This window comes from Palaemon carinicauda, chromosome 41, assembly GCF_036898095.1.
Source record: "Palaemon carinicauda isolate YSFRI2023 chromosome 41, ASM3689809v2, whole genome shotgun sequence".
Classification (NCBI taxonomy): domain Eukaryota; kingdom Metazoa; phylum Arthropoda; class Malacostraca; order Decapoda; family Palaemonidae; genus Palaemon; species Palaemon carinicauda.
Window position 1 is genome coordinate 38,960,947 of NC_090765.1, and position 12,292 is coordinate 38,973,238.

The window sequence follows — 12,292 nt, forward strand, 5'->3', positions numbered from 1 at the left end:
AGTTTTTTTTTTTTTTTTTTTGGGGGGGGGGGGGCTGTTGTCGATTGGTGTATTACGGTAGAGCGAGGGATTCGGGTCTGATCGAACGATTGGGACATGGTAGAAAATGGTGACTAACATAAACATGGGAAATATATTCATTCGTGAAGAATTTTAATAATTTTAGAGATGTGAATTCTATTGACGCTAAGGGCAAAGGCTTAATTTTAGTGATATTAAGTTCCTAATTCATCATCATCATCATCATCTATGCCTATTGACGCTGAGGGCAAAGGCCCTAATTATTCACTTTTTATTTTTATTTAAATGTTAAATTAATACCATCCATTCCCATCCCCAATTTAAAAAAAAAATCCAATTTTTCTTTGAATAAAAATTTCTTCGTGGTTCAAGTGATCGAGAAGTCTGTAATCCACAAATATAACTGACTTTTTGGTGTCATGAATTTAGTAATATCCAAGAATACTCATTTGTTTACATAGTTACATCGTATGCTATGCATGGTGAATATGTATCCCTTACACATATACAGTACATGTATACGGACATACACTTTCACATTTTCTTTTTCCCTTGTATTTGTCAAGAATTTTCTTTTTCCGATTTCCGAGAATCATTGCTCTGGACCCTGGCATCAGTTTCCATCGCAGTAGACTTTTTTTTCCCATTTTATTCTATATTTTTTACATGCATTTATTCGTCCTAAATTCATATGCGTGTAGATACTCTCATATCTTTTTTGAGTCTTAGAACCGATTTTTTATTTCAGTTGCACTAATACCTTTATTCGAGCGTATCATCACTATTGTGTTATCAGATTCATCGTCATTGTCCACTTTCCTTTTTTTTTCTAAACCCTCCCGAGAAAATGATTATTTCGTTCTCATTGTGTATAAATTAATTGTTTCGACAACAAAAGGGCTGAAATTTAGAGTGGGGAGCCGTGTTCCCTCGAAACCTTTTTTTCATTCCCAATTAGCGGATTTTCTTTACTTTTTTATATATACGCGAGAAGCCTTTTGGATTTGATGAAGACGGACTATGCGAATTTCCTCTCGTGTGTCATCTACGCGCGAAAAGATGGCGTATTCCGGGAATTATCTTTTTTGTGTTTTTATTGATTCAGGGTTTTATATTTCTTTTGCATCGACTTCTTGGAAAACACTTTGCAGGAGTTCAGTAAAGCTACTCTATATTTTTATATAGCTTTTTTTTATAAGTCTTGCAACTAACGATTATAATCTATACTGAAAAGTAGTTACTGATATATCTGTTGCTGAGAGAGAGATGTTTGAGTGTCATTACTTTGTATTTTAATTTAGCATTTTCTTAAGCCTGACTTGGAACTAACGATTGTAATCCATACTGAAAAGTAGTTGCTGATATGTGTCTGTCTGTCTGTTGGAGAGAGAGAGAGAGAGAGAGAGAGAGAGAGAGAGAGAGAGAGAGAGAGAGAGAGAGAGAGAGAGGTTTGAGTGTCATTACTTTGTATTTTAATTTAGCATTTTCTTAAGCCTGACTTGCAACTAACAATTGTACAGTAATCTATACTGAAAAGTAGTTGCTGATATGTCTGTCTGTTGGAGAGAGAGAGAGAGAGAGAGAGAGAGAGATGAGAGAGAGAGAGAGAGAGAGAGAGAGAGAGACGTTTAAGTGTCATTGTTATCGCGAAAGGTCACCAAATACCTTTCTTGTAATTCACTTAAGCATTCAGTATCTCATTCAGGTCTGTTCCCCGAGCCGTGTGTTTCTCTCTATCCTTCTCTCAAATTCTATCTCCTCCTCCCCCTCCCCCTCTATCCCCCCTCCAAGGGTCCCGTCTTATTTCCATGCTGCTCCTCCTCCTCCTTCCATCACCGCCAATCAAACCTAGTTATCTCTAGAGCATTTTGGGCGCGCACGAGCGCACACGCTCAAATATTTATTTTCTGGTCGAGAGTAAAAGTAGTTTATGGGCTGTTTTATTTTGAACATTATTTCAGAGGAAGGGAAGTTGATATTTTGGAGTACGGCAGTTATTTTACTTGGTAGTCATTTCCGTATTTGGGAGTTTCAGACGTTATAATAATGATAATAATAATAATAATAATAATAATAATAATAATAATAATAATAATAATAGTGAATTGAGCATGGTGGGTCACACTTTTGAATATGTTTACACATTCATACAAACAATTACTGTTTACAAAATATTGTTTTTATTTTGAAAAGATATTTGATTAATTCCTGAAGAATCATCTTCAAGTCTCACTTTGTTCCGATGAGAGAGAGAGAGAGAGAGAGAGAGAGAGAGAGAGAGAGAGAGAGAGAGAGAGAGAGAGAAGGAGGATAGATAGATTGGGCCATCAGCCACAACAATAGACTGGTAATTCAAGTAGAGTAATTTCACGCAGTTCGCCCTCATGCTTGATTCTTCTCTTCCATAATAGAGAGAGAGAAAGTCTGTATTAAGCCTTATGCATAATAGCTCGAAACGGGGATGGCATCCATCACCATCTCATCCGTACGTGAAATTATTCTAAATGTTTGCTTGGGAGAAGGAAGATTGGAAACTCCAAGAAGAAGAAAAGTTTCCCTCCACTTGCAACAAACCTCCTCCTCCTCCTCCTCCTCCTCCTCCTCCTCCTCCTCCTCCTCCTCCTCCTCCTCCTCCTCCTCCTCCTCCTTTTTCCATTCACTGCGGTAACCATCCATGGCAGGGAAAATAATTCAGTGATTATCTGCTTGTCGGGAAGATTTGAATGGCAGATCATCATGGCAATTTAATCTTGGCCCCGGGAAGTTCTGCAGATGTTATGTAATTGTTTCAAAACGAGTGGTTTTATGAAATGCAAACTATGATGAACTTTGCAGTTCGAGGTTGTTAGAAGATGATGACGTTTCAATTTTTTTTTTTTTTTTTGGGGGGGGGGGAGAGACTTGCTTGGGCGGCATATGATTTTCTTCTTCCTGAAATTTAAAGATAATTTTCTTGCGGGTCGTCATGAAATAAGTGAAGGAATATATGCTCAAAACTGCTGAACTTTATTAGAACTTTATTTCTTGAGGTCGATGTAAGGTGGAATGCCATGTTTTCCAGGAAAGATATATATATATCATGGTTCCACCATGATATGAAATATGTATAAAACTATGTATATATTTTTAGATTACACAAATATACACATACCTTTTTATACAGTTTTTATATCGTTGTGGAACCTTTTTTTACCTTAATAAGGAAGTATAGTGTTGTACTTATTTGCACCATATATTGCACCATATACAGTATATATATATATATATATATATATATATATATATATATATATATATATATATATATATATATATATATATATATTGGTTGTTTCTGTGTATGTTTGAGAGAGAGTCCCATGTACTGTATACATATGCTCGGCTCTTTTCCATATCGAAGTGCGAGACTAAATTGTAATCTACTGAAAGTGGGCTGCCAGATATCTGCGAGGTCCCATCTCGACGTGAGGTTGAATTTGCATATTTTTCATATAATGCAGATTTCAGATCATATTTCCGTCATATTCGATATATGACGTGTATGGAAAATGCTTCAGAATTGCAGCTGGAATTGTGTAGTAAGGTTTGCGAATACGATAATGCATCTCGTGTTTTGAGACTTCATTGAATTATTTTTAAAGTCTTCTTGGGTTTGTGAAGTGGAAGAAAATAAGCTTGGTCTGGATATTGATATTTTAATGTGTACTTTAATAAATACAGAATCATAAATATCGTCTGTTATTGCTTCAAAATGCTAAGCTTTTAGGTGGAAAGATATATATATTTCGGGACTTATATTTCATGAGCGTCTTGGTTACCTTAGTTTAAGTGACATCAAGTTCATACATATGGCAAAACGAAATCGTCTTTATTTAGTTTTTTTTCTGTTTAAAAATAACTCATTAGGTTTTTTTTTTCAAATTATTCTGTGATTTTGTTACTCCTTTATAGAATATTTCATCTCCCTACTGCACAATTGCAGTAACTTCCGGTAACTTAAATTAAGTACTTAGGTTTGTCTTTTTTTTACATTAGTTTGTTTGACTTGGATTCATCATTAGGTAGCCTAAGTAACAAAAAATAGGTTGACCTACTGGAATATATTAAAAAAAACTTTTGTTGAATTTTGACAAGGCAATGATTCAGGCTAACACTAACAATAATAGAAATTCAAAATCTTCATTGAAATATTCGTTCTGGGCAAGCAAGCAGTACATAATTTTTATGGTTATTTTTTTTTCATTGTTTTTTTTTTTCACGATTCGCGCTGTTGCTAAAAAATTTACTTTTCAATCTAAAGTCTTTTGGTGTGTTGCAACACTTGGCTTAAAATTTATCTGCCGGATTAACTTCATCAGTCGAGTTTGGCTGTTTTCTCCTTTTATTGTGCAAGACATGATTTTGTATTTTTACAAGCTTTTCGTGTTCCCCTGCGTTCAAAAACGGTGAGGTGTTCTTGATATAGTGAAATCCTAAAAACAAGTTAATGATATTTAAACTTGAATGTTAATTGGAAACTAAACGAAACTATATTGTAGAAATTATATTTAGACTTAAATATTTATACTTGAATATTGATTGGAAATTTAACAAAACACTATTTTGGAAATATTTAGACTTGATTGTAATTGAAAACCTAACGAAACTGTATTTTGGAAATAATATTTAGACTAATATTAATTGGACACTTTAGGAAACTGTATTTTGGAAATATTTAGCCTTGAATGTAATTGAAAACTTAACGAAACTGTGTTTTGGAAATAATATTTAAACTTTAATGTCAATTGGAAACTTAAGGAAATTATTTTGAAAATAATATTTAGACGAATATTAATTGAAAACTTTACGAAACTGTATTTTAGATTTAGACTTGAATGTTATTTAAAAACTTGAAGAAACTGGAGTTTGCAAATAGATTAGGTACAAATTACCTAAAAGAACATAGTAGATAACTACGCCTCTCTCTCTCTCTCTCTCTCTCTCTCTCTCTCTCTCTCTCTCTCTCTCTCTCTCTCTCTCTCTCTCTCTAACCTTTTTACCTCTGGTCAGATGAAGAATTAGAAGAATCATAATTAGAAAAAAAAAAAAAAAGAATCCTGGTGGGTTGTGGTCACCATGTGATGTCTTTCCCTGTCCAAAATATGACGAGGGGCTCTCTGGTTGAGAGTCTTTCCAGCTGTTTCTTTTTAAGGGGAGCAACGTATTAATTGTTGTCAAATGTCATCATGAAATCGTTATAAGACTTCCCATGAACAGCTGTCTTTTTCTCAGTTCCAAACCGTAGAGATTTTTAGGGGTGTATATATATATATATATATATATATATATATATATATATATATATATATATATATATATATATATATATTATTATTATTATTAATAGTATTATAACAAACCGAGTTACAACCCTAGTAGGAGAAGCAGGATGCTATAAGCCCAAGGGCCCCAACAGTAACAAGATTAAAGTAGATCTTTCATATATAAACTGTGTGAATGTATAGCCTATATAAACACATACTGTGAGTGTGTGTGTGTGTGTGTATATATATATATATATATATATATATATATATATATATATATATATATATATATATATATATATATATATATATATTCCGTTTATAACTGCCAAAATAATTTTCTCATTAAAATATAAGCCATCAGTGTGAAAATAAAGTATCGATGATTAACCTATCCCTCTTTCTTTCAGATTCGTACCAGGCCCAAGTTCAGGCTGCTTGGCAAAAGAGCTGGAACCAGACTCAGTCGCTGTTACAAAACTTGAGGTTTCGTGAACGTGGACCGCTGAAGTCTTGGCGCCCTGAGACCATGGCTGAAGCCATACATGCTGTTCTGAAGGAGGGTCTTTCATTGTCACAGGTAAGCCACAGAGAGTTACAGGGTGTTACAAGAATTTTGGATGTCTCAAAGACTTTTTAGTCCATCCGTGGAGACTGCAGTCTATCTGCGGAGACTCCATTAATTTTGCTGTTTGGTAGAGATTTAGTTTCAAGTATTTAGAGAGTTCTTATGATCTTGAGAGAGAGAGAGAGAGAGAGAGAGAGAGAGAGAGAGAGAGAGAGAGAGAGAGAGAGAGAGAGAGAGAGAGAGAGAGAGAGAGATACTAATGATTGTTGTGTACTGTAATGAGCACAATTACAATATTTCTTTAGCTGATTGTAAAAATGGGTGAAAGAAGAGTCAGAGAAGTTAGCTAACTAACCATAATAGAGAATAATTCAGAAAATTAAGTATTAGTAAGAGTAATGTAAGGTGGGGTTTAACAAGAATTTTATTTATATAAAGGTACATTTTTCTTGTTATGGTATTTAGGGTTATAAAGAATATTATAGTGTAAGAGTACTTAATGTTTTGCTAATTTCAAAATTTTTTTATGAATTCTAATCAAGGTTAGAAATTTGATATGTATATGATTTTCTTTATCAAAACACTTTCTTTGAAAATCAAAATGAAAGACATAACTATTTCCATTACATATTCTTATGAACAACCATTGAATATTTTTGTAACAGTTTCCATAGAATAATCTAATGAAATATTTTCCACTGAATATGTTTAATTAAACCCCATTTCCACTTGACAGGCTGCAAGGAAGTACGACATCCCCTACCCAACATTTGTCCTGTACGCCAATCGAGTGCACAACCTACTGGGTCCTTCGCAGGAACCGGGCGACCTGAGGCCCAAAGGCCGCGGGAGGCCACAAAGGATCCTCTTAGGATCATGGCCCGAGGATCAAATCAAAGGAGTCATTCGCGCTGTCGTCTTCAGGGATACCTCTGTGTTCAAGGACGAGCATAAGGTGGGCGCCAAACCGAAGGTATCTATAGTGTCTTGTATTTTGCCCTTCGATCAGACATCACCCCATCCCCCCTCCATCGTCACCAGGAAAGGGATCGTCATCATTATATCTAGGAGTCTCTGTTTTCTTTTATTTTTTTGTTTGATGGTAATTCATGTAGGAATTTTATCTGTTCTTATATTGTATTCACTTTAGATACTTTATCTTCACATTATAATCTTGGAGGTACTGTTAGGATTATCTTTTTAATGGGAAGGCACCGTAAGCAATAGTATATTTCTTCATAAATGTTCAATGTTAATATTATTATAATTGATATTTGTTTCACCCAAGCTTGCTTCTTATTTTACATCGTAATCATTCTTGTAGATTTATGTAGAGTATTTCAGTTTATTTCACCTAATCCCCCACACTTCAGATCCAATATACATCACGCATGTAACATGAAATTAGTTCATAAGTGTTCACTTTTGATTCCCCTTTATATCACAATTTTAATGTATTATAGGATAAATGTTTATATGCAAAAAATATTATATACAGTACATATATATATAAATGTGTATGAATGTTCTCATCACTATTTAAGCACTTTTCAAATTCGAAATATCTTCACTTAAATGTTTACTTATATATCTTAACCTGTAGATTTTAACCACTTCAGTTATAATGAATCCTGGCATTTCCTGATTGTATAATTTTCTTCAATGAATGTTTTTTCTGTATTCTTTTATAGGAGAACAAGCATCCCCCGACTCCCAAGTTGCAACGGGTTAGTATATGCATGTACTTATTTGTACTTCAGATATATGGTGCACACTGTTGCTTGAAATAATATTTAAGCTTCAGATCTTACATTTATGTTATGGAACTTTGGTTTCAAATGCTTTTCTTTTCTCTAAAAAAGATGAGTTATTAGATAATTAGTCTTTGGTACATTTTGAAAACTAGCTTCATTTAATTTCTACAATGGAAGTGATTAAAACAATTTTTTTTTATTTTTTCCATTTGCTTTCACTAAACTTAGTTAACTTAGTGATTTTCTCTCTATTAGAAATAGTTTTATTAGCATAAAAAACAGTATGGGAAGTTCAGTCTTATATCCTAGATTTTTGGGTGAATTTGCTAGAATCTTATCATTATCTTGATAAAAATTAATCTCACTATGTTCAAGAATGCTGAAGACCTAGAGTAAATATGCATTAGTGTTTAAACTGATCTTTTTCTTCTATGATTTTGTATTCTAATTAAATGCTAATTGTAGGACTTTTTTCCTCAGGATGATCCAGCTGCTCAACTGCTGAGACCCAATGGCCCTGCATTACCTGGCACACCTGGAATTCTGCCTCTTCTCCCTCCAGGAACACCTGACAATGGCAGCTTCTCAACAGCTCCAAGTACTCCTGCACCTACTACACCAGCCCCTAACACCCCTGCCCCGAGTACCCCAGCTTCCAGTACTCCAGCACCCAATACTCCTATACCTATTACACCCATCCCAGGTGTCCAAGGACCAGGGACTTCTGCACCTGCTACCCCTATCCCAAATACCTCAGGACCAAATACTCCTACGTCCTCCACACCCGTGGCTGCACCATTGACTCCATCAGCACTGACTCCTACTCCCTCCACTCCAGCTCCTCCTACTACACCTGCACCATCTACTCCTCTTCCTATTCCTTCTACATCACCAACTGCATTGACGCCAGTATCTCAGCCATTGACCACCCCACCGACTCCTGGAACTGCAGCAACGCCAGGAAATACAGCAACATCAACTGCTGGCAGTCAGGTAGCCAGCCCAGCTTCTAATGACTCCCGCAGTGGAAGTAACTCTGCTGTGGGTTGTGCTTCTCCTTCATCAAGCAGTGCTAATGGGGCTGTTAGCCTTCAGACTCCAACATTAGTCTCTTGCCCTAAGACATCACCAGTTTTTAGTATTGCTAATACATCTGCTAACAGTAACAGCAATGTAAGCTTTTCTAGCGGTGGAGCTATGCGAGATTCAGCAGCAATTCCGGCTGAGACCTCCAAACAGCAGATGGCATCCCAGCAGCAGGCACAGCAACAACAGCAGCAGCAGCAGCAGCAGCAGCAGCAACAGCAACAACAGCAGCAGCAGCAGCAACAACAACAACAGCATCATCAACAGCAACAGCAGATGCAAAAGCAGCAAGAACTTCAGCAGCAACAGCAACAGCGTCAACAGCAACAACACCACCAACAACAGCAACACCAACAACAACAATATGCACTTCAACAATTGCAATATCAACAACAGCAGGCAAAAGCCCAGCAAATACAGCCATCTGCTCAGCGACTTCCTCAAGCAGCACCACATATGCAAATCCAGCAACAACTACAGCAACTTCAACAACCTCTTCAGCCACAACGCCACCAGCTGCCACATCATCAACAGCCCCTCCCACAGCAGCAGAAGCAAGTTCCACCCAGAGTGCCACCCCAGAGTCAGCCACAGTCCCAGCCACAGCGTCATTCGCAGGCTCCTCAAAATCATCATCGTCAGGTACAGCCCAATCAGATAGGAGGGCTACTACCTACTGGAATACCCCCCTCATTAGCTACTTCTTTAAATTCCCCTGTTCATCTAGCTCGATTATTTGGGGACACAAGTGTCCCACATCCTTTTTCTGGTCACCAATCCCAGCATCCTCAGGCCCCAATTAGTCCTTTCCACCCTGGTTTCCCCAGGCACCCACACCCATCAGCAGCCATGCAAGTGTTAAGTGCTATGAACAACTTGAGCCCTCACGGATCTCGGATGAATTCTGAAGAACCTGAGCCGTCGCCTGAAGCAATTTTGTTTAGTAAAATAACAAATCCACTTGTTAATCAAGGCCATGGTAGTGGCGAGAATAATGCGAGGCCAAGTCCAGCACATAATCAATTTGAAAACCATGGAGACCCTTCCTCGAGCCTCTCAGGATTAGTTGAACGTGCATCAATGATATATCGCGATGGTCTTGATGGTATAAAGTCTGAACCAGAACCTATTTTGAATTAGAGGATGAGTTTCCATTGGTCCCAAAAGGCAGGTTTATGAGATTTGTTAACAGACTAAACACAGATCTGACTCTGTGATTTTAAACAATTCCCAAGTTAACTGTTGTGTAACGTGAAGCTTGCGAGTGTTACAGTATACTTATATATATGTATATATTTATGCTGTATGTAACATTATGTATAGGGACCATACTCTTTATGGAACATTTTGCACTTTTTTTTCTAAACTTGTAAATAACTTATATTAGAAATGTAGCTTTGCATCACCTTTTGTCCATATCTCTTGGGCATTACCTCAAAGTGAAACTCACTCATCTGCAATGTCACTGTACAAACTGGACATGCCAATATTCCCTTTGTGTAAATAGTTATTGTGATGTGTGTGTACCTCATTGTGTCACCTAAGCACCCTTCAGTCACAACCTGAAGAAAGGAATTGTATACCTTCCACAAAAGGTATTATTATGTATTGCTTTACTTGTTAGTTCATAGATAAGGTAAAAAATTAGACCACAGTGTAGCACTTGGTGAAATAGTATTCATTTATTTTGTGAAACCGAAAAAAAATCTTTGCCTTACCCTTAAAATGTACAGAAATGGCAAAGTAGGCTAGGCCCCCTACATAATCCCAGTGTTAAGTCACTTCTGTATCCCGAAACGTTACCTTCTTGTATACCATTGCATGTGAAGGTGTAAGGAAATCTTACAAAGAGGGAGATGCAGTACTACTGATATAATTTTATGTCTGGAGAGAGAGATAAGGTGGGTTTTATACCAAATTCTGTAAGGACTTTCAGATATTGTGGTAGCAAGTGTGTTGTATTATCTACTGTAGAACATTTCATTATAGCGGTATTAAATCACAGTACTCTGATTTAAGCATGAAGGGTAATTTATATTTCCTTGTTATTGATACTTGTTGATTATGTAGGTGAAGTCCTGTATTTAGTTTCTAATTATTGAACTAAGATTTGTTGTTCTTAATTTCCAATTGACTTATAAGTATATACAATTATATAACCAAAGTATACATGATAGGCTAAGGATATTTTAATACTTAAAGAATTAAGATGTGCCCATACAATTAAGGAAGTGAAATGTTGCACCAGTCAGTGTTCCTTGCTACTCTGCTTCGCCCTATGTTAGTTTCTTGTACTGTACCAAGGACTGCGAAGTGATGGAACCCATTGGAGAGTAGAGATCCGTGTTTAAACACTGAATGACTGAATCTTAGAGTAGATGTTACCAGTATATTATGAAAAAAATGAATAAATATAGCAGCAGAGAGTCTGGTTCGGAAACACGTTTTGGTGTTTTTCCTTCCCTTTTTTCATTCTCTCTGCTTATTTTTATACTTCTGTGGACATTTTTATTTAGGATTTTTTTCTACCGTTACAGTTCCCGAGAACTCGGGAGATGTCTCTTTCTTTTATTCCTGAAACTACTACATTCCCGTTCAGATTTTCTGCTGCATGTATACCAATATCTTAATCTAGGTTTTATGTTTTTATTATAGAGCACTAAATATGCATTTCTGTAAGTATGATAACTTTATGCTGTTATTTATGTTAGTGATATCCCATAATCCTCCCACACTCCTCAGGCTGCTATTGGATTTTTTTTTTTTTTAATATTGATGATTTGCATAGTACAGTTAGTGAAAATTCCATATAAGGTTTGATAGAGTATAATTATGGATACAGACTTTTAACTAGGTCTCACATGTGTAGGACTTAATCTTTTAACATTTTTGGAATTGTTCCACACAAAAGGAAACACTGATTTTCATTAAAAAAAAAATGTAGGAAATGAAAGAAGATAATAGTAGTCTGACTAGATAATCAGAATAATGATACTGATAATAGTTTGGCCATTTGTATATATAACACTAGTGAAATTTTTGGCCATGTGACTGAAAAGGCCACGCAGCCTTTGTCACCTGTGGATGATGATGTATGTATGTGTATGTATGTATGTGCATGTATAGTAGCTTGACTGTGGTGCCTCTGAGTATCACTGCTGGGCACTGTAACTTGTCATCCAGCTCCATGTATTACTGCTGTATGCATGTTTTGTTGGTATTTGTATTGTGGTTGGTAAATATAGCTTGTCAGATCACAAATCTGCTTCAGAAAATGTAATACTGTAATTAATAAAAAGTATATATCTTTAAATCATCCCCTCAAAATCTCTCAACCCCCACCCCCCAAAAAAAATTAAAAGTGGTTCTTGCCTGTATTTGTGAAATCCATGTAGACAAGATAGACCAACTGGTAGGTTATATTTTGGCCCCAGTGCCATAGGGAGGGAAGCGCCTGTAGATGCTCTAAATAAATCAATGCTATCTCAACAAGGCTTTTATTTGAATCCTTTGTCTTATTTGTGGTATACTTTTATCAATTTATGTAAGAATGGACT

The 12,292-nt window shown here is 36.1% G+C and overlaps 1 protein-coding gene across 2 annotated transcripts in view; it reads left to right on the top strand.

The window, feature by feature from the left end:
• LOC137632532 (protein bric-a-brac 1-like) overlaps nt 1–12,227 on the top strand; it is a 270,003-nt gene extending 257,776 nt beyond the window's left edge. For both annotated transcript variants that reach the window (XM_068364507.1, XM_068364508.1), the window contains 4 exons: nt 5,738–5,907; nt 6,632–6,868; nt 7,587–7,622; nt 8,130–12,227. In XM_068364507.1, the coding sequence (XP_068220608.1) occupies nt 5,738–5,907; nt 6,632–6,868; nt 7,587–7,622; nt 8,130–9,875 (2,189 nt within the window). In that variant the 3' untranslated portion in view covers nt 9,876–12,227. The remainder of the gene's footprint in view (nt 1–5,737; nt 5,908–6,631; nt 6,869–7,586; nt 7,623–8,129) is intronic.
• The last annotated feature ends 65 nt before the right edge of the window (nt 12,228–12,292 follow it).